Below are 26,871 nucleotides of genomic sequence, written 5' to 3'. Positions count from 1 at the left end.
AAATAATCTAGATCATTAGATATCGAACTAGGGAGTTTTGAGTAATAGATTACGTCTGCAAACCTTTAGTAAGTCGAACCTCTATTTCTTACAGCTTCGATCTTCCCGTCGGCCGCCTCGTGGGGCAACTGGGGCAGTCCGGCCACGAACCTCTACCAGCCGCACTCGATGAGCCACGTGACCCCCTCCCACGTGGCGCCCCACCTCAGCAGCTATCCCCACTACGCATGACCATCATCGTCCGGTGGCGCCTTCTAATATGAGAGCAACGCCATCGCCAGTGCCTCGGGCATTGGCGGCGGCACGGCCTCGACGGGCGTGGGCATCGGAGGAGTGGGTGGTGGTGGCAGCGGTGTCTCCGGTGTCACCACCGGCGTGGGCTCCACCTCGAGCAGCACCACCAGCAGCGGAGCGGGCGGAGGCGGCGGTGCCGGTGGGGGCGGGACTGTCATGAGCGGCTTCGGCAGCAACGGTAACCTGAACGGATCACATGTGTCCAGCAGCGGTGGGTCGTCCAGTGTGAGCAACAACCTCAACATAGCCACGGCCACCTTGACGGCGACTCCGGCTCATGCCAGCGCCGGATTCGGCTCCATCGGCGGACTCAGTGTGGCCGGAATGGGCGTGGGCGTGGGGGTCGGAGTGGGCGTGGGGGGTGGCAACTCGACGCTCAATTCGCTAGTCGTGGGCAACCGGCTGATGAACAGCAGCCTGCCCACGCTGCTCAAATGATGCCACTTGGAGAAGTTCGGGCTGACGATGGGCGCGGGTCCCTCGCCGCCGGCTGCCACGCCCGCCGGCGAAAGTATGCCGACGTACCACCATCCTGGCCACCCCGGCCATCCCGCCCACTCCGGACTTCCAGGACACGCCGGCAACTACGGGGCCAACGAGCGGGCCCTGTACGATTATCTGGACATGAAGAGCGGCGAACAGGCCACGTTTTTACTGTAAATGCGATGGCAAACCTTGAAACCAGAACCACCAGAAAAGATCCAAACAAAAAACAAGAATCTAAACGAAACGCAGGCAGCATAAGTATTTGCAGCGTATTTTATTCATAGTTATTTAGCGAAAGGAAACCCTTAAACCCGTAAACCCTACCCAGAAAAAAAGGAAAACGAAAAAACAACCCCCAGCTAAATATTTTACGTGTGTGCGAGTGAGTGAGTGAATGAGTCGTTGTTGCTTTAGGGTTAAGGAACTAACTTTCCACTAATATACGATTAAGAACCGGAACCGATATAGTTGGCATTCGAAGCTAAACAAAACTCTAAGTGTTTTTAGTGTACCAAGGACTAACTCTTTCCTTAAATTAAAAGCAGAACTTTTCCAGGCTAAGACTTCGAATAGCTCTAGAATTCTCCAATTGTTGTTAGCATTTTGTGTGTGAAGCATTTGTAAATAGCAAAATAACAATATCATCCTCCAAATAACGTTCAGCACAACAGTGAATGTCTTGGTATAAACGTTTGCCACATTTTCACTTCAATTTACGATTTGTAAATAAATATTTGCCTAAGTGTAAAAATGTTTAGCAAGTAAAGTGGTTTGTTTTTGTTTTAATTGATTTTTGCATTAAATTACTTCTTATGTTCGAGAACTTTCATTTATCGCTTATCGTTTTGAGATGGTTGACTGTGATAGTTGATTGTACAGTTAAAACTCTTATATATTTTTTAAATACCAAATTACAAACGAATAAATATTGAAATAAATTACGAGTACATATTAATCCCAAGTCTAGACATACTATATATTTGTGTGTAAAAAAAACTTTCTAACTCATAAGTCAAAGTTTAACTATAATAATACGGGCAAATATATATATATATAAATTTAAATGTGTGTAACTAAGTGTATTTACCAAATTGAAATACGACAAAAGCGAACTAATCGCTAACGATCTAAGTGTATACAATTTTAAATTCTGAATGTAAACTCTACGAAGCGAAAACCAATATAAATCGATCATCAGCGATGCCCACACACCGAAACCCTCTAAGAATTTAGTTAATTTAAGGCAAGAACTTTCAACAAAAATAAAACCCAATTCAAAACAGACTCTATTCTTATCTGTTAAACGTTGACTTTATTTGGAAATTAACAAAAATTTGTATGTACAGCAAGGGGGGAAAGAGGTGGCTACTCTAGACTTGGACTAATCCTCTGAAGAATCACCAATCACTGCTCCTGATTGAACCACTTGAACTCGTAGTGCTTCAGGGAATTCTCCTCGGGCAGCGCCTCCTTGGCGTCCAGTTTCCGCCAGCTGATGTGGGGCTGGAATCCAAACTCGTTCGCAATGTATTCGATGGTCCGCTGCACTGCATCCTCGCCGATGGCGAAGTAGCTGCCCTGTTTGTCCCCATTGCGACCGCCCGTCTCTTCGTGTCCATTGTAGTCCAGGATGTACTTGAACTTGTACAGGTCTCCCGTAGCGCCAGCTGCACTTCCGCTTCCCAAGCCCACTGCTCCGCCACGAGTTGGAGATCCTCCAAGTCCAGATGCTTTACTTCCACCAGCCGGGACTCCTCCAAATCCAGATCCAGGAGATCTGCCGCCAGTCGAACCGCCACCCGAACCGCCAGCCAAACCAGACGGACCTCCAGTCGATCCTCCAGCAGTAGCTCCAGCAGAACCTCCAGGCGAACCTCCAGATGAAGGTGCCTTGCTTCCGCCAGAAATTCCTACGCCAAAAGCTCCTCCAGCTTGCGGCTTTCCGGAAAGACTTCCACCAGGCGCCTTTCCTGCGGGGAAACCTCCACTGGTTGCTAAATTTATTAAAAAATATATTAATAATTCATTTCATTTTTCGTTTCCGCCCAAAGCACTTACAGGGTGGACTTCCGGTTGGTGAGTTTGCTGCTAATCCAGAAATTCCAGCTGTGGTTGCTGAATCTGATTAAATCCAAAAGGGAAATTTAGTAATGAATCAAACCATCATGAAATACTTGTGTAGAAAACATGTAAAACAGCATAGTGCAAAGGGTTACCGCTAGCTGGCGCTTTTTAATCTAACAATTTCGAAAAAAAATTTCACATAAATTATGGACTTCTGATTGATTAACACCATTTTAAAAATAATATTCTTTTATAAATTTGTGGAGATTCTCCTCTCTATGGCAATTTTGGAAAACATTTATAAATTCAAGGAAAACTTTAGCATTTACAAATTTGTATTAACAAATAATTATATTTATGTTTTTAAAATTGTAGTTAATTATGATGATTCAAGTAAGCTTGGTGCCAAAAAATATTTTCTGTTCAAATATATAATAGGAGACTAAATAGGTTTCAATCGAAATATAAATTGACCTACTTTTTTTGTAATATCTGTACAATCTCCTCATTTATGTAAAGAGAAAAGGGGACTGTTTAAATCACATAATTATTATGAACAACTTTTGCCTATTCAAATATATAATAAGCATCTAAAAACGCCAGCCCAAAAATGATTTCCTAAATTAGTAAGGTATTCATTTATATCTATTCCCATTTGGCTTACTCAAAAATTGTGTTTGGTGTGGGTTCAGTGTGAGTGTGGGTTGTGTTTTCGAATGCGCCACTGTTTTGGCAGAGGCAACTCCCGATCGAAGGACGCTTTGAAGGCCAGCATTCGGATGGTGAGCTACTGATTGGATATTACTGGTAAAGGGAACGCTGGCATGGCCATCCACGGCAAAGATTTTCACTTGACTGGCGGGCACAGTGGCGGGGGCAACAAGTGGCTGATTTTCCAGGGCCACAGGACCTGCTATCCTGCCGGCATATGATATGGCCTGCCGTACAGCCTCGTCGTCCAACTTAATGTTCAATGGCGGATAAACCACCCGTCCAGCCTTCTCCTCCACTCCCACATTGAAGGCAATCTTTGTGTCGCCACTTGAGGAATGGGAATTAGAGGTCTGAGTGCTCACATGTCCGGTTACAGCGCCCTTGGTTGTATAGTATGTGTTCATGGCTAGGTTGAGACCAAGTTCGATGCGTTTAGTGGGTGCATTCAGGTAAGTGTTGGTGTTGTGGTGTGTTTTGTCTTGGACCAAGCCAAGGCGGCTGGCCACAGTCTGGGCAATGGAGTCCCGGAAGGGCAACTGCACATTCAGGCCGTAGTCCGTAGAGCCCTCGGGCTTACCTGGTTCAACTGGCGCCAGAGGCTGGGACAGAGTGCGAATCTCCTTCTTTGGGAGGGGACTTCTTCAGGAAACAGCCGGAACAAGCCTCCGTGTTGAAGTTGTACTTGGGCGGAGCCACCGGAAGTGGCAGGGCCTTCGGAGTCGTTGTCGCAGGCAGCGTCTCTGGACAGTGCCAAATATACAAGGTATTTATTTTCAAATTAAACATTAAATTATCGCAAAACGAAAAAGCATTGGTGAACAATTTAACATACGGAATTTAAACATGCCCAAAGTCAATCTGGCTGTTAAAATGCTTATTAAATTATTTTAATCATTTAAAAATGCAACATTCTTAAAATAATGTGAGAATATTATAATAATTTTTAAAAGGATTTGTTTAATATTATAAAAATGTATACACCTTAACTTTGTGATTCCCTCGATTCAGATTATTTTGAATACAAATTCTACTTTATTTTGAAAGTTAAGCTAAAGAAATGCAATTAGGCAACTACATATATGGAAAAGATGTAAACATTTAATTTTGTTATATTTAGATAACTTAAGAACTAAAGTTACCAAACCTTTCTGTTTTAAAAGAATCAATTTTAATAATTTATCTTTAGTTAATTAATTTTATACTATAACTACACAAATGTTTTTAGGAAAATTTTCTCAGATAGAAAGCTTTAAAAGTTTATAGTTAAATTAAAGATTTGGGTATACTCACTCTGGCCGACGGGACCGGCGTAGGGGTAGTTCTTCATGGACAGTATGCGGAACTTGCCCTCCTCGTCGGTGGCATAGACCGTCACATGGTATATTCCATCGGCGGTGATGAACCCAAACTCGCCCATGACAATGCCGCGCTCATCTGTGAATCGGGAAACAAGCTGAGTCGAGATTTGGGCAAACAGATTTTATGTTCATTTTGAATATGAATGTGAATTGTGCGGCGATTTGTGATTTTTAATTCGTTTGATAACCTGCCCGGCCAGGCCCATAAAGATTAAGATCTAATAAACTGTATCGATAATGACGATCATAACTTGTGAGCTGGTTTCTTAAAGCCCCCCCCCTAGCCCGCAATGCCCCCCGCTGCCATTGAATGACACCTGCCTACGCAAGAAACATTCCTATGCTGAGATGAATTTATTAATTTAGATGGCACTGTGGATTGTCTTAAAGAGGTGCGACTCTCACCGAAGCATCCTGTCCAGCCACCCACCAAAAATTCGCATTCGAAATTCTGGCCTGTGGCCTTTGTGTGGCTAAACAGGTTTCCACAAAACTGGGCAACAAGTTTGAACGGCTTGCATCAATTGGCTTTCGCTTGTTTGTTTTATGTTTAATTCGAATATGGCTTCGTGTCACTTTCCCATTTGTCTCGATCGATTTCGGCGGGATTAGGAAAAAAATCTTTATTGAAATTTATTCTTTTGTCGTGATCAATTTGAGTTCAAATTGTTCATCGAGCTGGGCTAAATAATTAAAACTATTAAGCTCGTATCAATAAAAATTAACCAAATCTTTTTCTGGTTATAAATGTGAAGAGTAATAAAATGGGAACAATAAAGTTATCATCTTATTTAGTGGGCTATAAAAATGTTAAGCGATTCTTTTAATATAACTTTTTTAAATCTGTTTGACGCTGCAAGGATTTACAACTCATTAACACAAGTACATTTTTTTGTAAACATATTTATTGTCAATATTGTTAAATAATAAAAAATAATCATCGAAATTTTTTTTTATAAATATTTCTTTGTATATATTTTTTTACCCTGTACTTTGTACAAATAAAAATAAATAAACATACAAAAATAAACTGTCAGCGATTCTATAATTTTATGTCTTTACCATTTTTTGGTCGAAAATTATATTTTTAAAGGAACTAGCTAACATAAAATCAGCTAATTGTTAAATAATAACAATTAAATTAATCCTTTATTGTTTCTGCAATAACAATTTTTCAATAATTTTTCGTGCGATTATAAATATTTATATAATCTATTTTTGGACTGTATTTCTCGAACTTATCTTCCGAATCAGAACTTCTGATCGCCCTGATGATGTAATGCCCCGCAAACTAGACTCCAAAAATGTGATCTTATTGAATAACTCTTAAACATAGTCTTAAATTTCAATAACAATGCTTCAAACTTGCCGAAAAAGATTAAAAAGCTTTGTTAGGACACCTTTTATCTTCCTTTAATCCAGTTAAAGAAATATAATTCTGAATCCACAACAAGTTCCTGAGTTAGTTGAATTATGAACGTTATCCGAATTTCGGCATCAACTCTGGCATTTCATATGCCAAAATTATACTTATAAATATTGAAATGTGGCTGTTCTTTTCGGAATTAGCATTAGCTGAAAAAAGAAAAACCATAAATAAGGCAAACATTTGTGTATTCGGACGCGTCTACATGTTATGCTAATCGGGCGCGTTTCGTTTTCGTTTTTCTGAAAACTTTATCACCGATTCAGCATGGAAATAAAAATCATAACGACCATGCATGGCACTTGGACAATGGACATGGACCACCGGCCAGATGTGTCTGTGAAGATTCCGCTAATTGCCATTGGTGGCTGGTATTTCAATTGCTGGTGACCTGTCGCTCAGGTGCACCCATCAAACGTGTATTGTGTGGCATTGCACAAGCCACTCCGGCTCAAAAGTCAAAAGTTATGGCTTTTTTTGGCTAATGCTGCCGATGCTGCTGCATTTGTGCATTTCGTGCATTAGGTGCATCTGCTCCTAACGACATTCGAGATGACGCATCATCTATTTACATATTTCGGTTTTGGTGTCAATAAATCGACGCACAGTAGGCAAGATATGCTAATGGTATAATTAGCGTCATTAGCCAAACCACTCACCCCTCTTCTCGGCCCGATGCTGCTGCTCGTCGATGGTGAAGCCGAATTTGTAGGGACGCACTGTGGTCGCCGCGGCCAGGACATGGGTCAAGCACAGGAGCAGCAGCTTAAAAGGAACTCCATGAATGCCTGGGTCAAAGCAGGGGTCAAAGCACTTACTGCACTAACGATCGCCACCAATTTTAGGCTCATTTCGTGGCTTAAATTTTATTCAAATTGGTCACAAATTAATTTTATTTTCACGCCCTATTATAAACTGTCAGCGATCACACGAAAAACCATAAATAAGCGGGCGTTTATATTTTAATACCAATATACGATTATAAATATTTGAATTTCAAGCGGACGGAACGACGCGTTTCTCACGGCGAGATTATCGGTTCGGAGCAAGCGTCTCAGAATGAAACACACCCCACGATGTTCGGCTGCGAATTGGCAATGTTAATAATATTAGGTAAACATTATAAAACATTAGAAGCGGACGCGGACCTGCCGCTGCCCGTTGGCCGAGTGTGCGTGCGTATCTGTGTGCTCCGGGCTGTATCTGTATCTGTATCTGTATTGTATTGGCCAAGTTGAATCGTAGAGCTGGTAGCATTGGCCAGATCGCATCACACCTCTTGAGCATCATCCAAGCCTGTACTCATAATTTAAATTTCATGCACTCTGCACAGTTATTTATTTGATTATTTAAACTGCCTGTCAGCCAGTTCTAGAATATTTAGCAATTTGCATCTTCAAAATGTTTAAACAAAAGCTAAATTAGTCTTCGGCTTTGTTAGATAACATTTTTGTCTTCTATTGCTGACTTCCTCAGCATTTTCGATCAGCATTTGTTTATTATTAGCTTAAACTGGATTAGAGTGCGTACAAGAGGTCGTATTTTGAAACATAATTTTTCAATTCATCGATTTTTAACTGATGAAAACAAGTTCGTCCGTAATTATAGGGAGGGTTTTAAGGAACTCTTAAATTTATTTTTGCATGTTTTATTGATTATTTAATTATAGCCATCCCTTTATAATATTTCTAGGTTAAGGTATATCATTTAGTTTAATTTTATTTTCTTATCAACGTTAGGGTATTTAATTGTAGGACATCTATAAGTAATCTAGATTTAACGAACGATTTGTTAATGTCTTTTAAATATTTTATTGGAAATCAATATTTAATATTTCAAGGTTAAGGTATAATGAAGCTATCATAAATTCTTATATGCCTACAGCAATCAAAGTCTTAATTTAGTTTAATTTAATTTTCTTATCAACGTTAGGGTATTTAATTGTTTGTAGGACATCTATAGGTAATCTAGATTTAAGGAACGATTTGTCAATGTCTTTTAAATATATTATTGGAAATCAAATCCTTTTATAATATTTGAAGGTTAAGGTATAAATGAAGCTATCATAAATTCTTGTATGCCTACAGCAATCAAAGTCTTGATTTAGTTTAATTTAATTTTCTTATCGACGTTAGGGTATTTCATTATTTGTGGGTAATCTATAAGTAATCTAGAACGATTTGTTAATTTCTTTTTAATATTTTATTGGAAAACATATCATATCATATTTTCAGCTACTGACTATAGTTAACGTTTTTTTGCCGTTTATTATTTAACATTGTTATCAGTACACAACTTTTAATTTAGTGACAATTTTATCAAATCCTATCAAATGCAAAACTTGCGAATAGGGCTTGAAGGTTATTATTTCTATTGTCTATTTGTTCATAATTAAACGAATCCGATGTATTTGTCATCAAACTTGTTGAGTTTAATTAGTGTCCAGGCATTTGACCTGCTTGATGAGCAAATCCGAATGCAATGAGGAAGATGATTGCACTTTGTTATTCTCATTATCGATCGACAATCAGCATGTCTGTGGCTTCTGCCGGATACTAGCAGCCAATTGTAATTGAAATATTGCTGTCAGGTTCGGCAATGACTGATGTTGTATGTTCAAATTTGCATATTAATTGCAATAACTGTTGTCTTTGAGTACGAGCATAAATGATGCGAGTCTATCCAAACGTGTCACGAAGAATGAGAAATTAGCGTTTGGCACCAAAAGTATGCAAAAGTAAAATTCAAGTTCATTGTCCAAGTCATTCGTTTTATTTCTGCATTAATCACGAAGCCCGAAAGTCAACTAAATGTTATTCGTTGTTTTTGCTTCCCAAAAGACGGCAATATATATAACCAGTACACAAGTTTTGACTTTAAGATTGTCTCAAACCCTGAGAAGTTTCTCAAGGTCGAACATATGGTGACATAAACTTTAACTTCAAATATAGCAAAAAATCTTAGACATTAAAAAATATTATTATGCAGATATACAAAAACAAATGATTTGATATAAACAATACCATTGGTATGATTCGTAAGACATTTGCTAATTAAATTTTTATTGATAACTCAATTTATCTTATTAGACTTAAAAATATCGATTACTAAGACAGCATAATATCAGTCTTTTAGCGATGTTCTAGATGTATATTCATTTAAAAAATGTATTTTCTTGAAGTATTATAATTAAAACTAATTATAGAAACCATCTGTTCTTTAGATTCCTTCCAATATTTTACTACTGCTATTTAAAATCTAAACCTGACATAACCTTTAATTAATCATAATCATTGTCAATTACTTTGGCATTCTATTCAAAATATTTAATTCATTGGCGCTTGAAGAAATTTTGGTTTTACAAAACACCAACAGCGTGTTTCCTAGATGTTTAATTTAACCTTAAAATCATCATAATTTTCCTAATAATTTTTCGTTTCTATTTAGAAACATATTGCATTGGCCATTAAAAGTCAATTTTTAACCATTTTGCTTTAAAAGGCCGACAGTCTGTTCGCTGAACGTTTTAAGAATTCTTGCCCTTTTCAAATAAAACCAATTCATATAAATTCTTCATTTTTAATATTCAACAAATTGCGTTCTGTGACTTAGAAACATTTCCCTTCAAAAAGAAAGGGAAACCGGAAGTAGGAAATTGGGGAAAATAACAAGGAATTGTGTAGGACTGATTGGCTTTAAAGCTGCTTTGGATGAAAGCAACTCCACTTAGGCCTCGGGGGCAACGGGCAGATGGGCACCCTGGGGCTGGAATCCGTTCTCATCGGCGATGTAGTTGACGGTGTAAGTTTGACCATCATCGGCCACGAAGGAGAAAGAGCCCCGGACAGCAAGGGACTCATTTTCGCTTCCAACGTTCCTCAGCTCTCCCGCGGCGTTAGCCTTCTGGCCATCGCTAGTCTCCCAGCTAATTATGAAGTCAAACTCAGTTAGTCATCCTTTTGAAGCACCTCTTAAATAACTTACTCGTATTTGAAGTTCTCAGGTCCAACATCGGATTCCGATCGCAGGACTTGAACCTCAGAAGCAGGAGCGGCCAGAGCCACGGCGAAGAGGGCGACGAAGACAATCAGGAATTTCATGATGATTCTTGGTTGGTGTTTTGATCTGTGGCTATCGAACAGTTCACGACGAATGGTAACATGGATATCCGTGTAAGCCCTTTTATAGATGGCAAACTGTTGGCGATTATTCAAAACGCGGCCGAACTAGTCAAACGAGTACAAGACATAATCAGCAAAGTCAATGCTAATGTGAAAAGTCTGGTTTGGGTTTCGTTTTCGTTTGGAGTTGAAGCATTAAAAGGCCTAATATGAAATTTAAATAACACAATAGGCTGAAAAGAATCGCGGTCATAAATATTTATTTATTCATATAGTGTGCTAGTATTATGTTTCTATAAATTCGCCCAAAGTCAGTGACGTCAATACAAATCTGTAGCTTCCTTAAGGTTTTTAAATTTATTATATTTTATTCCTAAAATTTTTTTATGCTTTTACATTGGATAACTAAAGCAAATTAATTGGGAATATTCAGCTGAATTGGAATTCCAGACATAGGCTAGGCCACCAGCCTGAACTTGGGATGGTAACCAGTCTCGTCGGCCGTGAAGCTAATCTCGTACTTCTTGCCATCTGGAGCTGACCAGCTGGTGGAGCCCTGGACAGAAAGGGAGCCGTCCTCTTCGCCGGCACCTGGCTTCACCTCGCCAGTCTCCGTGCGCGAGATCCCATTGCTCGTCTCATAGCTGCAATCGAAAATTAAATCGGTTAGTTTGCCAATGGCATGTAGGCCAAGGTTTTGTAAAATATTACTCAAAACAAAAACCCTTACAGAAACTAAGTTTTGCTATTAGTTAATTGTTTTATTCATTTACATTATCACACTTTTGATATGAACTTTCTAAGCATTTCTGTTCTGGAAAAATAAGGGTATTCCTGATCAGTATCACCATAGTTACTCCACAATTCAATCGGCACCATTTTGGATAAGACGATTATAAACTATATTAACTTAACTGTGTGGCTTATGACAACATTTAATTTATTTTTTCTGATAAAATTAAGATAGTTTCCAAAGATATTTGCATTTGAATCGATATAAATAAACTTCGCCTTTTTTATTTCAATCACTCTTTTTGGTTAGAACTGATGGTACTACAATTTATAGAGATTTATCTCAAAATAAATGGGCAATACCCACGCAAAGGAATATTTGTCGCCGGTGTTCTCGCTCTCCAGTTTGAGGGTCTCCGCCTGGGCATCCTCCCCAGCGGGCAAGGCCAGAGAAACCCCAACTGCCATCAAAGCAACTAGCCATACGAAACTCGATTGCATCGCGGGAACAATTTGTTTTCACTGTCTCCGTCACACTAAGCTGCACTTTACTACGCTGCGATGCGATCGAATGTTGCCCTTTTATACGGAACCTCTGGATTATGTCCTCATCGGCGAAAAATGCAAAATAATAAAAACAAATGAAATATAAAGAAATCAGCTATAATGGAATTACTCAATAAAACACATTTTAATTACAGATTAACTCTCCAAATACCCTGGACTAATCGTGCCTGCAGGTATACCCAGTGTGAGGTAATGTATGCAATTACCTTGTCCACAACCATTTGATGGACAGAATGACGCCCCACCTCGCCACCAAGCCTAAGGTTTTATTCTTATTGCTTATACTTAAAACTCGTGGCTTATAATCATGTATAACATTGTTGTAATTAAGATAGATTTTTCTATTCAAGTAGCAATCTAAACTGGTCCCTCAATAAAATACCAACTGCTTTAGGAGATGTCTTCTAGTCGAGATTCATTAACCCAATGTTCTAACTTTTTGCCATTGTGCATTGTGATTTTGCCATTGTCATTTCTCATATTATCATCAATCGAATAAATATGTACAGACCCACACCAATGTATGTATATACTTAAAAACATCAATTATTAATAGAAAATATCAATCACATATCTATAAGCACAGACTTGATTAATAATTCAACACAAATTCAATATTTAAAAGCATGGTAATTATAAAGTCTTTAAGCCAATTAAATTTTAGAAAACTGTGAAAAAATGATCACGGAATCGGGACAGATCTTTGCTGAATTTCCGTGTTATATCTTTTAGTATATAGTGTAACTTCAGCATGGAATTTTTTTCTTCCGTTAATATATGGGTATTAAGTTCCTTAATAAAAATAGATAATAAATTATAATTGCTATTTAAACACAAATAACTTCTGGTAACTATTTTTTCATTTATTATTTAACAAGTTGTGTTTGTTGACTTAGTTTTCATCCTTTAAAAATAAGGACAAGATCGGGTTGACAAAGTTCGGAATTATTAACAAGGTGTTGAATAGAAATGGTTTAAGCCTCGGGGGCAACGGGCAGATGGGCACCCTGGGGCTGGAATCCGTTCTCATCGGCGATGTAGTTGACCTCGTAGGTGACACCATCATCGCCCACAAAGCGGTAGGAGCCCGTGACAGAAATGGCCTCGTTTTCGCTTCCAATGTTCTTCAGCAGTCCCGCGGCTTGAGCCGCCTGGCCATCGCTAGTCTCCCAGCTAATTATGAAGTCAAACTCAGTTAGTCATCCTTTTGAAGCAGCTCTTAAATAACTCACTCGTATTTGAAGCTCTCAGGTCCAACATCGGATTCCGATCGCAGGATTTGAGTCTCCTGGCCAGCAGGAGCGGCCAGAGCCACGGCGAAGAGGGCGACGAAGACAATCAGGAATTTCATGATGATTCTTGGTTGGTGTTTTGATCTGCGGTTATCGAACAGTTCGCGACGAATGATGCTGTCTGATGGCGGGGTAACCCTTTATATAGATAGATGGCCAAAATTTGTCGACCGAGCGCAAAGCGGCCAAACTAGTAAAACGTGTAGTGTATAAAGCATAATGTAACAAATGTGTGAAATGGATTTCGGCCTACAGATGAATCGTTAAATACCTAATACGATAATATGTAAATCGACAATCTTCTAAATAGTTTTTGGCATTCGCTTAAGCGCTCTTTTCTGTGAGAGAAGACTTAGTAGCTGTCGATCTGGAATTCGAAATCGCTTAGAGATCGCTTGTCAAGTAAACTGTAGCATTCGATTGCAGATGATGCTCTCTGTTGTAAACTATTTAAATAGGGTTTCAAAATTATATTTATTTTTATGTTAATAATTAAATATAAATTATATTCATATATGAATAAGGCATCCTTTTAAAGCAGGTCTCAATCAACTTACGCATATTTGAAGCTGTTATGTCCAACATCGCGAGCTAATCGCGATGTTCCGGCCAGAGCCGCGGTGAAGATGGCGACGAAGACAATTAGGAATTTCATGGTGATTCTTGGTTGGTGTTTTGGTGCGATTTTCGAACAGCTCGCGACAATTGATGCTGATGATGGCGAGGTAACCCTTTATATAGAAGATGGCCAACAGTTGTCGACTAAACTATAAAATTACTTGTAAACTATATAATTACGGATTGGTTTAAAATTATTTGAAGAAAAAAGTATAAATTATTTACATTTACACTAGCAGAGTATATTGATTTAAATTCATAAATAGGTTGCTTATAAAATAAATCAAACTTTGATGATTTACACTGCTACTTTCAGTAGCAGTTTAGTATAAAAGTCGAAGTAAATAAATTTATTCATAAGGCCCATGTGTTACAATGCTAATGAGCTATCAGCAAGACATATTAATCGATAGTAGGCTTGGAAGTGTCGTGATATTCTATGTTAATAACTTATTTTCAGTTCTGGTGTAATTCAAATACATTAACAAACCGTTTAGATGTGAGGCTTGCGTTGGGAGAGCATATCAAAAGAGGTAACTAAAGATTATGATTTTTAAACCCTTGGAGAGGGTATTATAATTTTGCGATTTTCTATTGGTTTTATTTTTGGCCAACCAATCCGACCTACCAAATTTCACATGGATCGGCCGACTATATCCTACAGCTGCACTATAAATGAATGATTGGAAATGCCATAACTTTGGTGTTTTTAAAGTTAGGAAGTTGGGATTTTTATGAGTATTAAGAATGCATAATATGAATAATTTTGGAGAATATAATTTACAGAATATTCTGCAAGGGTATATCAACTTTGGCTCCGCCAGAAGTTAGCTTTCCTTTCTTGTTTTAATAAGTCTTTGTAGCAGAAAAAACATAAAAACACATAAAAAACTGATTTTGATTCATAGATTGCGTGTTCTCATTATTAAGTAATGTTAAGATTGTACTTTAATTTTTAAGTAAATCAACCAGACTAAATCAGACTAAAATCGTATTGTTCTAATGTGTAACCTGATCATATTGAAAGGATTTTACAATTTTGGCTGGCCGAAATTAGCTTACATCTGCGTTAAATAACAAACAAATCGAAGATGTGGTAAAGATTATCAATATGGCATGGCGAACATTAACTGAGATTGAGTTCAGTTTCTCTTGAAATTGAATGGAAAACATGTTTTGGCATATATGTAGCTCTGACGATATTAAAAATATATATACTTTATGGGGACAGAAACATTAGACCGAAAAAATTTCCGATTCCGACATCAATGAAATCCTTATCGAATTAGTTGTGTAATTTTCATTGCGACGACAATGATTTACAATGATTTACAGTTATATATATCCTCATAAATTTTGATACCCACGGGACGTACGTAACCTTAATGCAAAAATCTTTAAACAAATATTTTAGGTATTCATTTTTTATTTTGAGGAATCTAAACGATATTAACAAGGAACTGGGTAATCCACTTTGAGTGACTTAGGCCTCGGGGGCAACGGGCAGATGGGCACCCTGGGGCTGGAATCCGTTCTCATCGGCGATGTAGGTGACCTCGTAGGTGACACCATCATCGCCCACAAAGCGGTAGGAGCCCCGGACAGCAAGGGCCTCGTTCTCGCTTCCAACGTTCTTCAGCTCTCCCGCGGCTTGAGCCGCCTGGCCATCGCTAGTCTCCCAGCTAATTATGAAGTCAAACTCAGTTAGTCATCCTTTTGAAGCAGCTCTTAAATAACTCACTCGTATTTGAAGCTCTCAGGTCCAACATCGGATTCCGATCGCAGGATTTCGGCCTCCTGACCAGCAGGAGCGGCCAGAGCCACGGCGAAGAGGGCGACGAAGACAATCAGGAATTTCATGGTGATTCTTGGTTGGTGTTTTGATCTGCGGTTATCGAACAGTTCGCGACGAATGATGCTCTCTGTTGGCTGGGTCGCCCTTTAAATAGTTGGACAACCTCTAGCGACTATGTTAAACGCATTCAAATTAGTCAAAGCGTAATGTGATAAATGTGCGATATTGATTTCAGGTTCAAGCTGAATGGTTAAAAGGCCCAATACGAAATGCAAATTAACCATCCTCAACCAAGTTGGTCTCATTCGCCTCACTATGTGGTTTTAGTAGTTTATAGTAGTTTATATCGATAGATCGAAATCTTTTCATTTGAAAATTGAAATCTATTCTTAGTGTAATTAAATAAAATTGCTATTAAACTAAGTAAATTAATTAAAATTATTTTAATATTATATCTAAAATTTTTATAAAGACCAAAGCCTTTAATGATTTGAATTAAACTGGAATCGTAAGACCGACCAAATACCATAAATTAACATTGAAACCACCTCTTGCTATACTTGACATGACTTAAGTATATTTATTTTGTTTATAAACTTGAATTACTTAACTTAATAAATTTTAAAACTTTGTCATGTCAGTTTTATAAATTAAAAAGTTTTCGTTGAAATTCAATCAATAGTTTGGGCTAGCAGTTTTTACTTGAAGAAATACAATTAGTTACTCAATGAAATGTTATTTATAGATTGGTTTAAACTTTATATAAACAACATTACACAATATTAATCTATTTATGCTTGAATGCAATAAAATATACAGTTTTCACTTTAGATTCTGCAAAAAATACAATGTTATTTATAGATTGTTTTAAACTTTATATAAACAACATTACACAATATTAATCTATTTATGCTTGAATGCAATAAAATATACAGTTTTCACTTTAGATGTGAAATGTTTTGATGTGAAAGGACTTAAACATTTGAAGTATTTGATTTGGTTTGTAACAACTAAATCCCTTACGCCATTTTAAATTTACGTTTTACGCACTTTTTGAACAAGTAAGAGGTAGTCTCAACAAAATAATTGAAATACCATATGGTAATAAAATACGCCAAATACTATATGGTGTTATTTCTACCTGTTTAAGACTTTTCCACAGTATCTGGATTTATAAAAATTTCATTATGTCCATTATTTTTATACCCGTTACTCGTAGAGTAAAAGGGTATATTGTATTCGTGCAAAAGTATGTAACAGGTAGAAGGAAGCGTTTCCGACCCTATAAAGTATATATATTCTTGTTCAGGATCACTAGCCGAGTCGATCTAGCCATGTCCGTCTGTCCGTCTGTCCGTCTGTCTGTCCGTCTGTCCGTCTGTCCGTCTGTCTGTCCGTATGAACGCTGAGATCTCGGAAACTATAAAAGCTAGAAGATTGGCATTTTGCATGTAGATTTTAGGAGTTCCTACGCAGCGCAAGTTTGTTTCAAAATGGTGCCACGCCCCCTCTGACGCCCACAAGCCACAAGCTGTGGCCACAGTTTTGATGCTATTATGAAAATTTTAATTGATATGTATTTGTTTCGTCAATACCTATCGATTGGCCTAATTAAAGTTTGCCACGCCCACTCTAACGCCCAAAAACCCATTAAACGCTTAAGCCTGGCTAGCGCCTACATTTCCGCCTTTCATGGCGCCATCTAACGGATGACTTTGGAACAGCTGGCCAAGGTGCTCAACAGAGTCAACGTTAATTTTCGATAAGGATTTATATTAAAGGAAATTGCGATGGTTTTCATTTGTCAATACCGAACTATATCCCAAGAACTACGCAAATCAAATCAAGTTAGCCAAATTGGAGGTCTGAGTCAAACAATGACGTATGTGTGTATGTATGTAAGCATATACATATGTATGTATTTACATTGTACACAGTTGCAATTGTTTAGCTGAGTAACGGGTATCTAATAGTCGAGGCACTCGACTATAGCGTTCTTTCTTGTTATTTTAGAATCGCTTCAATACCGAAAGAATTAAAAGAAAATTACGACATTTGTGTCGCCCTTACTTTAAAATAGATTTTAAACTGGAAAATCATCTGGAAATTATCTGTAAACAATTTAACTTTTAGCTTACCGTAAGGCCGAGAAAATTTCTACGAATTGAAGTCACACAGTTTTTTTACATATGTTTTTTTATACCCTTGCAGAGAGTATTATAATTTCAGTCAAAAGTTTGCAACGCAGTGAAGGAGACATTTCCGACCCTATAAAGTATATATATTCTTGATCAGCATCACCAGGAGAGTCGATCTAGCCATGTCCGTCTGTCCGTCTGTCCGTCCGTCTGTCCGTCCGTCTGTCCGTCTGTCCGTCTGTCCGTCTGTCCGTCCGTTTCTACGCAAACTAGTCCCTCAGTTTTAAAGCTATCTGCTTGAAACTTTCCCAAAAGTTGTATTTCTATTGCAGGTAGTATATAAGTCGGAACGAGCCGGATCGGGCCACTATATCATATAGCTGCCATATAACTGAACGATCGGAAAAGCCATAACTTTGGTGTTTTTAAAGTTAGGAAGTTGGGATTTTCTATGGGTTTTATTTTTGGCTAATCAATCCGACCTACCAAATTTCATAAGGATCTGACGACTATATCCTATAGCCGCCATATAACTGATTGATCGGAAAAGCCATAACTTTGGTGTTTTTAAAGTTAGGAAGTTGGGATTTTCTATGGGTTTTATTTTTGGCTAATCAATCCGACCTACCAAATTTCATAAGGATCGGCCGACTATATCTTATAGCTGCCATATAACTGAACGATTGGAAATGACATAACTTTGGTGTTTTTAAAGTTAGGAAGTTGGGACATTTTATGAGTATTAAGAATACATCATATGAATAATTTTGGACAATATAATTTATAAAATATTCTGCAAGGGTATATCAACTTCGGCTCCGCCCGAAGTTAGCTTTCCTTTCTTGTTACATTTATGTTTTTTCACGTATTAATAATCATTTTGCAATTAAATATGTCATTTTTTTTCACTTAGAACATCTTTCCATTCAAGCATTCAAAAAGATGTGTCAGTTAAACTATATTAACAAGGAACTGGGTAGTCGAAAGTCTTTTCTACATACATGACAAATTAATCGAAGATGTGTCTGAGCTTATCAAAATTGCTTGGCGAACAGTAACTTAGTGAAATTGAATTAAGTTTTTCTTGAAATTTAATGGAAAAAGTGTTTGGGCATATATGTAGCACTGATACGATGTTGTACGATTTTCGTATGTAAGTTACGTTACTTACTGCTTATTAACATCAAATTAAATAATATATAAGTTATATTGATTTAAATATTAACAAAGACATTATTAGAGGTATCATAAAAAAATGTTTGAATGCGTTGAAAACCGACCCTTTTCTAATCCATAACAAGAAAGGAAAGCTAACTTCGGCCGGAGCAAAATATTCTGTAAATTATATTCTTCAAAATTATTCATATGATGCAATCCCAACTTCCTAACTTTACAAACACCAAAGTTATGGCATTTCTGATCAATAAGTTATATGGCAGCTATAGGATATAGTCGTCCGATCCCGGCCGTTCCGACTTATATACTGTGTGCATAGGAAAGAAGGGTGTGTGCAAAGTTTCAATTCGATATCTTTAAAACTGATATTGATTTCAGGTTCAAGCTGAATGGTTAAAAGCCCAATACGAAATGCAAATTAACCATCCTCAACCAAGTTGGTCTCATTCGCCTCACTATGTGGCTTTAAGTGGACAACAAAATTGTGTTTTTATCAATATCGATAGTTCGCAATCTTTTCATTTGAAAATTGAAATCTATTCTTAGTGTAATTAAATGAAATTGTTATTAAACTAAGTAAATTAATTAATGTATAAATGTAAAAGGTCCAAAGCAGTTAATAATTTGAATTCAACTGGAATAGTAATTCAGACCAAATAGAATTAATTAAGCCGTCTGTTTCTACGCAAGCTAGTCCCTCAGCCGTATCGTGCGACTATATCATATTGGAACAATCGAAAAAAAAATATTCCTTTGAGATACAGTAATTATTTACTATATCAGAATTACGCTCTTAGTTTTGTCAAAATCGGACAACATATCATATAGCTGCCATAGAAATTATGACTAAATGCAGCGCAAAATCGACATAGCTTCATTGTTTTAGTAATATAGGCATAGAAATCGAAATGTAGTCGTAATAATTGTAATAATTGCAAGGGTACATAAGTTTTCCTTTTCTAGAAATCTGACCTAAAAGAGCAATGCTATTAATAGGTAGCAACGAGTTGAGGTCATTTTTTTAATTTTTTTTAATTAGTAAAAGTATGTATTTGTTCAGGTATTAATAATCTTTCTACTTAATAGTTAATGTTTTTGACTTGGAATATCATATCAAAGGATGTGGTAGTTAAACGATACTAACAAGGAACTGGGTAATCCACTTGGAGTGACTTAGGCCACAGGGGCAACAGATAGATGGGCACTCTGGGGCTGGAATCCGTTCTCATCGGCGATGTAGTTGACGGTGTACGTTTGACCATCATCGGCCACGAAGGAGAAGGAGCCCTTAACGGCGATGGCCTCTTGCTCGGTTCCAGCGTTCTTCAGCTGACCCTCCTCCTGCTTCGACGTTCCATCGCTAGTTTTCAAGCTAATTATGAAGTCAAAATGAGTAAGGCATCCTTTTAAAGCAGGTCTCAATCAACTTACGCATATTTGAAGCTGTTATGTCCAACATCGTGAGCTAATCGCGATGTTCCGGCCAGAGCCGCGGTGAAGAGGGCGACGAAGACAATTAGGAATTTCATGGTGATTCTTGGTTGGTGTTTTGGTGCGATTTTCGAACAGCTCGCGACAATTGATGCTGATGATGGCGAGGTAACCCTTTATATAGAAGATGGCCAACAGTTGTCGACTAAACTATAAAATTACTTGTAAACTATATAATTACGGATTGGTTTAAAATTATTTGAAGAAAAAAGTATAAATTATTTACATTTACACTAGCAGAGTATATTGATTTAAATTCATAAATAGGTTGCTTATAAAATAAATCAAACTTTGATGATTTACACTGCTACTTTCAGTAGCAGTTTAGTATAAAAGTCGAAGTAAATAAATTTATTCATAAGGCCCATGTGTTACAATGCTAATGAGCTATCAGCAAGACATATTAATCGATAGTAGGCTTGGAAGTGTCGTGATATTCTATGTTAATAACTTATTTTCAGTTCTGGTGTAATTCAAATACATTAACAAACCGTTTAGATGTGAGGCTTGCGTTGGGAGAGCATATCAAAAGAGGTAACTAAAGATTATGATTTTTAAACCCTTGGAGAGGGTATTATAATTTTGCGATTTTCTATTGGTTTTATTTTTGGCCAACCAATCCGACCTACCAAATTTCACATGGATCGGCCGACTATATCCTACAGCTGCACTATAAATGAATGATTGGAAATGCCATAACTTTGGTGTTTTTAAAGTTAGGAAGTTGGGATTTTTATGAGTATTAAGAATGCATAATATGAATAATTTTGGAGAATATAATTTACAGAATATTCTGCAAGGGTATATCAACTTTGGCTCCGCCAGAAGTTAGCTTTCCTTTCTTGTTTTAATAAGTCTTTGTAGCAGAAAAAACATAAAAACACATAAAAAACTGATTTTGATTCATAGATTGCGTGTTCTCATTATTAAGTAATGTTAAGATTGTACTTTAATTTTTAAGTAAATCAACCAGACTAAATCAGACTAAAATCGTATTGTTCTAATGTGTAACCTGATCATATTGAAAGGATTTTACAATTTTGGCTGGCCGAAATTAGCTTACATCTGCGTTAAATAACAAACAAATCGAAGATGTGGTAAAGATTATCAATATGGCATGGCGAACATTAACTGAGATTGAGTTCAGTTTCTCTTGAAATTGAATGGAAAACATGTTTTGGCATATATGTAGCTCTGACGATATTAAAAATATATATACTTTATGGGGACAGAAACATTAGACCGAAAAAATTTCCGATTCCGACATCAATGAAATCCTTATCGAATTAGTTGTGTAATTTTCATTGCGACGACAATGATTTACAATGATTTACAGTTATATATATCCTCATAAATTTTGATACCCACGGGACGTACGTAACCTTAATGCAAAAATCTTTAAACAAATATTTTAGGTATTCATTTTTTATTTTGAGGAATCTAAACGATATTAACAAGGAACTGGGTAATCCACTTTGAGTGACTTAGGCCTCGGGGGCAACGGGCAGATGGGCACCCTGGGGCTGGAATCCGTTCTCATCGGCGATGTAGGTGACCTCGTAGGTGACACCATCATCGCCCACAAAGCGGTAGGAGCCCCGGACAGCAAGGGCCTCGTTCTCGCTTCCAACGTTCTTCAGCTCTCCCGTGGCTTGAGCCGCCTGGCCATCGCTAGTCTCCCAGCTAATTATGAAGTCAAACTCAGTTAGTCATCCTTTTGAAGCAGCTCTTAAATAACTCACTCGTATTTGAAGCTCTCAGGTCCAACATCGGATTCCGATCGCAGGATTTCGGCCTCCTGACCAGCAGGAGCGGCCAGAGCCACGGCGAAGAGGGCGACGAAGACAATCAGGAATTTCATGGTGATTCTTGGTTGGTGTTTTGATCTGCGGTTATCGAACAGTTCGCGACGAATGATGCTCTCTGTTGGCTGGGTCGCCCTTTAAATAGTTGGACAACCTCTAGCGACTATGTTAAACGCATTCAAATTAGTCAAAGCGTAATGTGATAAATGTGCGATATTGATTTCAGGTTCAAGCTGAATGGTTAAAAGCCCAATACGAAATGCAAATTAACCATCCTCAACCAAGTTGGTCTCATTCGCCTCACTATGTGGTTTTAGTAGTTTATAGTAGTTTATATCGATAGATCGAAATCTTTTCATTTGAAAATTGAAATCTATTCTTAGTGTAATTAAATAAAATTGCTATTAAACTAAGTAAATTAATTAAAATTATTTTAATATTATATCTAAAATTTTTATAAAGACCAAAGCCTTTAATGATTTGAATTAAACTGGAATCGTAAGACCGACCAAATACCATAAATTAACATTGAAACCACCTCTTGCTATACTTGACATGACTTAAGTATATTTATTTTGTTTATAAACTTGAATTACTTAACTTAATAAATTTTAAAACTTTGTCATGTCAGTTTTATAAATTAAAAAGTTTTCGTTGAAATTCAATCAATAGTTTGGGCTAGCAGTTTTTACTTGAAGAAATACAATTAGTTACTCAATGAAATGTTATTTATAGATTGGTTTAAACTTTATATAAACAACATTACACAATATTAATCTATTTATGCTTGAATGCAATAAAATATACAGTTTTCACTTTAGATTCTGCAAAAAATACAATGTTATTTATAGATTGTTTTAAACTTTATATAAACAACATTACACAATATTAATCTATTTATGCTTGAATGCAATAAAATATACAGTTTTCACTTTAGATGTGAAATGTTTTGATGTGAAAGGACTTAAACATTTGAAGTATTTGATTTGGTTTGTAACAACTAAATCCCTTACGCCATTTTAAATTTACGTTTTACGCACTTTTTGAACAAGTAAGAGGTAGTCTCAACAAAATAATTGAAATACCATATGGTAATAAAATACGCCAAATACTATATGGTGTTATTTCTACCTGTTTAAGACTTTTCCACAGTATCTGGATTTATAAAAATTTCATTATGTCCATTATTTTTATACCCGTTACTCGTAGAGTAAAAGGGTATATTGTATTCGTGCAAAAGTATGTAACAGGTAGAAGGAAGCGTTTCCGACCCTATAAAGTATATATATTCTTGTTCAGGATCACTAGCCGAGTCGATCTGGCCATGTCCGTCTGTCCGTCTGTCCGTCTGTCTGTCCGTCTGTCCGTCTGTCCGTCTGTCTGTCCGTATGAACGCTGAGATCTCGGAAACTATAAAAGCTAGAAGATTGGCATTTTGCATGTAGATTTTAGGAGTTCCTACGCAGCGCAAGTTTGTTTCAAAATGGTGCCACGCCCCCTCTGACGCCCACAAGCCACAAGCTGTGGCCACAGTTTTGATGCTATTATGAAAATTTTAATTGATATATATTTGTTTCGTCAATACCTATCGATTGGCCTAATTAAAGTTTGCCACGCCCACTCTAACGCCCAAAAACCCATTAAACGCTTAAGCCTGGCTAGCGCCTACATTTCCGCCTTTCATGGCGCCATCTAACGGATGACTTTGGAACAGCTGGCCAAGGTGCTCAACAGAGTCAACGTTAATTTTCGATAAGGATTTATATTAAAGGAAATTGCGATGGTTTTCATTTGTCAATACCGAACTATATCCCAAGAACTACGCAAATCAAATCAAGTTAGCCAAATTGGAGGTCTGAGTCAAACAATGACGTATGTGTGTATGTATGTAAGCATATACATATGTATGTATTTACATTGTACACAGTTGCAATTGTTTAGCTGAGTAACGGGTATCTAATAGTCGAGGCACTCGACTATAGCGTTCTTTCTTGTTATTTTAGAATCGCTTCAATACCGAAAGAATTAAAAGAAAATTACGACATTTGTGTCGCCCTTACTTTAAAATAGATTTTAAACTGGAAAATCATCTGGAAATTATCTGTAAACAATTTAACTTTTAGCTTACCGTAAGGCCGAGAAAATTTCTACGAATTGAAGTCACACAGTTTTTTTACATATGTTTTTTTACATTTATGTTTTTTCACGTATTAATAATCATTTTGCAATTAAATATGTCATTTTTTTTCACTTAGAACATCTTTCCATTCAAGCATTCAAAAAGATGTGTCAGTTAAACTATATTAACAAGGAACTGGGTAGTCGAAAGTCTTTTCTACATACATGACAAATTAATCGAAGATGTGTCTGAGCTTATCAAAATTGCTTGGCGAACAGTAACTTAGTGAAATTGAATTAAGTTTTTCTTGAAATTTAATGGAAAAAGTGTTTGGGCATATATGTAGCACTGATACGATGTTGTACGATTTTCGTATGTAAGTTACGTTACTTACTGCTTATTAACATCAAATTAAATAATATATAAGTTATATTGATTTAAATATTAACAAAGACATTATTAGAGGTATCATAAAAAAATGTTTGAATGCGTTGAAAACCGACCCTTTTCTAATCCATAACAAGAAAGGAAAGCTAACTTCGGCCGGAGCAAAATATTCTGTAAATTATATTCTTCAAAATTATTCATATGATGCAATCCCAACTTCCTAACTTTACAAACACCAAAGTTATGGCATTTCTGATCAATAAGTTATATGGCAGCTATAGGATATAGTCGTCCGATCCCGGCCGTTCCGACTTATATACTGTGTGCATAGGAAAGAAGGGTGTGTGCAAAGTTTCAATTCGATATCTTTAAAACTGAGAGACTAGTTTGCGTAGAAACAGACAGACGGACAGACGGACAGACAGACGGACAGACGGACATGCTTATATCAACTCAGGAGGTGATCCTGATCAAGAATATATATACTTTATAGGGTCGGAGATGTCTCCTTCACTGCGTTGCACACTTTTGACCAAAATTATAATACCCTCTGCAAGGGTATAAAAATGTATTGGTTTGTGTGGTTTTTATAGTTCCCGAATTCTCAACGTCGACACGGGTGGAAATCTTATATTTTATTTTTTATGGAGACGAAAACGCTACACCGAAATAATTTCCGAATTGATGTCTATCAATGAAATCTTTTCAGCAATAAATTGATTGTTAATCGGACGCCTCTAGAAGCGTTTTTATACCCTTGCAGAGGGTATTATAATTTTGGTCAAAAGTGTGCAACGCAGTGAAGGAGACATCTCCGACCCTATAAAGTATATATATTCTTGATCAGGATCACCTCCTGAGTTGATATAGCCATGTCCGTCTGTCCGTCTGTCCGTCTGTCCGTCTGTCTGTTTCTACGCAAACTAGTCTCTCAGTTTTAAAGCTATCGTATTGAAACTTTGCACACACCCTTCTTTCCTTTGCACGCAGTATATATGTCGGAACGGCCGGGATCGGCCGACTATATCCTATAGCTGCCATATAACTGATTGATCGGAAATGCCATAACTTTGGTGTTTGTAAAGTTAGAAAGTTGGAATTTTCTATGGGTTTTATATTTGGCTAATCAATCCTACCTACCAAATTTCATAAGGATCGGCCGACTATATCCTATAGCTGCCATATAACTGATTGATCGGAAATGCCATAACTTTGGTGTTTGTAAAGTTAGAAAGTTGGAATTTTCTATGGGTTTTATATTTGGCTAATCAATCCTACCTACCAAATTTCATAAGGATCGGCCGACTATATCCTATAGCTGCCATATAACTGATAGATCGGAAATGCCATAACTTTGGTGTTTGTAAAGTTAGGAAGTTGGGATTTTCTGTGGGTGTTATATTTGGCCAATCAATCCGACCTACCAAATTTCATAAGAATCGGCGGACTATATGATATTGTTTTCCATTTAGAATCTGTCGTCGATTCATTTTTTATACCCTTGCAGAGGGTATTATAATTTTGGTCAAAAGTGTGCAACGCAGTGAAGGAGACATCTCCGACCCTATAAAGTATATATATTCTTGATCAGGATCACCTCCTGAGTTGATATAGCCATGTCCGTCTGTCCGTCTGTCCGTCTGTCTGTTTCTACGCAAACTAGTCTCTCAGTTTTAAAGCTATCGGATTGAAACTTTGCACACACCCTTCTTTCCTTTGCACGCAGTATATAAGTCGGAACGGCCGGGATCGGTCGACTATATCCTATAGCTGCCATATAACTGATTGATCGGAAATGCCATAACTTTCGTGTTTGTAAAGTTAGGAAGTTGGGATTTTCTATGGGTTTTATATTTGGCCAATCAATCCGACCTACCAAATTTCATAAGGATCGGCCGACTATATCCTATAGCTGCCATATAACTGATTGATCGGAAATGCCATAACTTTGGTGTTTGTAAAGTTAGAAAGTTGGGATTTTCTGTGGGTGTTATATTTGGCCAATCAATCCGACCTACCAAATTTCATAAGAATCGGCGGACTATATGATATTGTTTTCCATTTAGAATCTGTCGTCGATTCATTTTTTATACCCTTGCAGAGGGTATTATAATTTTGGTCAAAAGTGTGCAACGCAGTGAAGGAGACATCTCCGACCCTATAAAGTATATATATTCTTGATCAGGATCACCTCCTGAGTTGATATAGCCATGTCCGTCTGTCCGTCTGTCCGTCTGTCTGTTTCTACGCAAACTAGTCTCTCAGTTTTAAAGCTATCGGATTGAAAC

At 37.2% G+C, this 26,871-nt stretch overlaps 7 protein-coding genes across 11 annotated transcripts in view; 1 reads left to right on the top strand and 6 right to left on the bottom strand.

The window, feature by feature from the left end:
* LOC108048571 (DNA-binding protein D-ETS-3) overlaps positions 1-233 on the top strand; it is a 30,511-nt gene extending 30,278 nt beyond the window's left edge. For all 3 annotated transcript variants that reach the window (XM_044458045.1, XM_044458044.1, XM_044458046.1), the window contains one exon: positions 95-233. In XM_044458045.1, the coding sequence (XP_044313980.1) occupies positions 95-231 (137 nt within the window). In that variant the 3' untranslated portion in view covers positions 232-233. The remainder of the gene's footprint in view (positions 1-94) is intronic.
* Positions 234-2,103: 1,870 nt separating this feature from the next.
* On the bottom strand, positions 2,104-7,411 carry LOC108042139 (protein lethal(3)malignant blood neoplasm 1). The gene is given in 7 exon segments (XM_017120276.2): positions 2,104-2,774; positions 2,839-2,901; positions 3,509-4,187; positions 4,189-4,298; positions 4,849-4,992; positions 7,002-7,107; positions 7,161-7,411. Coding segments are annotated over 7 exon segments (1,725 nt in total). The 5' UTR covers positions 7,194-7,411; the 3' UTR covers positions 2,104-2,184.
* Positions 7,412-9,907: 2,496 nt separating this feature from the next.
* Positions 9,908-10,497, bottom strand: LOC108042153 (larval cuticle protein 65Ag1-like). The gene is made up of 2 exons (XM_017120291.1): positions 10,327-10,497; positions 9,908-10,267 (listed from the first exon to the last, which is right to left on the bottom strand). Exons 1-2 carry the CDS (start codon positions 10,440-10,442, stop codon positions 10,069-10,071), a joined length of 315 nt encoding a protein of 104 aa, XP_016975780.1. The 5' UTR covers positions 10,443-10,497; the 3' UTR covers positions 9,908-10,068.
* On the bottom strand, positions 9,908-13,165 carry LOC108042151 (larval cuticle protein 65Ag1-like). The gene is made up of 3 exons (XM_017120288.1): positions 12,995-13,165; positions 12,743-12,935; positions 9,908-10,074 (listed from the first exon to the last, which is right to left on the bottom strand). Exons 1-3 carry the CDS (start codon positions 13,111-13,113, stop codon positions 10,069-10,071), a joined length of 318 nt encoding a protein of 105 aa, XP_016975777.1. The 5' UTR covers positions 13,114-13,165; the 3' UTR covers positions 9,908-10,068.
* LOC108042150 (endocuticle structural glycoprotein ABD-5) lies at positions 10,798-11,749 on the bottom strand. Its single transcript, XM_017120287.2, has 2 exons — positions 11,563-11,749; positions 10,798-11,107 (listed from the first exon to the last, which is right to left on the bottom strand). The coding sequence occupies exons 1-2, from the start codon at positions 11,694-11,696 to the stop codon at positions 10,921-10,923; spliced, it is 321 nt and encodes a 106-aa protein (XP_016975776.1). The 5' UTR covers positions 11,697-11,749; the 3' UTR covers positions 10,798-10,920.
* Positions 13,166-15,078: 1,913 nt separating the features above from the next.
* LOC123037382 (larval cuticle protein 65Ag1-like) lies at positions 15,079-15,583 on the bottom strand. The gene is made up of 2 exons (XM_044457647.1): positions 15,414-15,583; positions 15,079-15,354 (listed from the first exon to the last, which is right to left on the bottom strand). Exons 1-2 carry the CDS (start codon positions 15,530-15,532, stop codon positions 15,156-15,158), a joined length of 318 nt encoding a protein of 105 aa, XP_044313582.1. The 5' UTR covers positions 15,533-15,583; the 3' UTR covers positions 15,079-15,155.
* A 4,371-nt stretch (positions 15,584-19,954) lies between these two features.
* LOC108042154 (larval cuticle protein 65Ag1-like) lies at positions 19,955-22,184 on the bottom strand. 3 transcript variants are annotated; one of them, XM_044457648.1, is made up of 2 exons: positions 22,015-22,180; positions 19,955-20,153 (listed from the first exon to the last, which is right to left on the bottom strand). In XM_044457648.1, the coding sequence occupies exons 1-2, from the start codon at positions 22,131-22,133 to the stop codon at positions 19,955-19,957; spliced, it is 318 nt and encodes a 105-aa protein (XP_044313583.1). In that variant the 5' UTR covers positions 22,134-22,180. The 3 variants fall into 3 exon arrangements, with proteins under 3 accessions (XP_044313583.1, XP_016975782.1, XP_044313584.1); XM_017120293.2 differs by lacking the exon at positions 22,015-22,180 and adding an exon at positions 20,213-20,325; XM_044457649.1 differs by lacking the exon at positions 19,955-20,153 and adding an exon at positions 21,680-21,955 and having other exon boundaries at positions 22,015-22,184.
* Positions 22,185-26,871: the final 4,687 nt, after the last annotated feature.

The sequence above is a fragment of the Drosophila rhopaloa genome, unplaced genomic scaffold (genome assembly GCF_018152115.1).
Source record: "Drosophila rhopaloa isolate 14029-0021.01 unplaced genomic scaffold, ASM1815211v1 contig_163, whole genome shotgun sequence".
In the NCBI taxonomy this organism is placed as follows: Eukaryota; Metazoa; Arthropoda; class Insecta; order Diptera; family Drosophilidae; genus Drosophila; species Drosophila rhopaloa.
Note: the sequence above shows the minus strand (reverse complement) of the source record. Positions and strands in the feature narration are given on the sequence as shown.

Excerpts from the sequence above, each read along its gene's own strand:
- LOC108042153 (XM_017120291.1), bottom strand. The coding sequence starts at position 10,442 with ATGAAATTCCTGATTGTCTTCGTCGCCCTCTTCGCCGTGGCTCTGGCC. Across the intron at positions 10,268-10,326 it reads CCTGAGAACTTCAAATACGA|CTGGGAGACTAGCGATGGCC; the intron begins GTAAGTTATTTA and ends CTTCATAATTAG.
- LOC108042150 (XM_017120287.2), bottom strand. The coding sequence starts at position 11,696 with ATGCAATCGAGTTTCGTATGGCTAGTTGCTTTGATGGCAGTTGGGGTT. Across the intron at positions 11,108-11,562 it reads GGCGACAAATATTCCTTTGC|CTATGAGACGAGCAATGGGA; the intron begins GTGGGTATTGCC and ends TTTCGATTGCAG.
- LOC108042151 (XM_017120288.1), bottom strand. The coding sequence starts at position 13,113 with ATGAAATTCCTGATTGTCTTCGTCGCCCTCTTCGCCGTGGCTCTGGCC. Across the intron at positions 12,936-12,994 it reads CCTGAGAGCTTCAAATACGA|CTGGGAGACTAGCGATGGCC; the intron begins GTGAGTTATTTA and ends CTTCATAATTAG.
- LOC123037382 (XM_044457647.1), bottom strand. The coding sequence starts at position 15,532 with ATGAAATTCCTGATTGTCTTCGTCGCCCTCTTCGCCGTGGCTCTGGCC. Across the intron at positions 15,355-15,413 it reads CCTGAGAGCTTCAAATACGA|CTGGGAGACTAGCGATGGCC; the intron begins GTGAGTTATTTA and ends CTTCATAATTAG.
- LOC108042154 (XM_044457649.1), bottom strand. The coding sequence starts at position 22,133 with ATGAAATTCCTGATTGTCTTCGTCGCCCTCTTCGCCGTGGCTCTGGCC. Across the intron at positions 21,956-22,014 it reads CCTGAGAGCTTCAAATACGA|CTGGGAGACTAGCGATGGCC; the intron begins GTGAGTTATTTA and ends CTTCATAATTAG.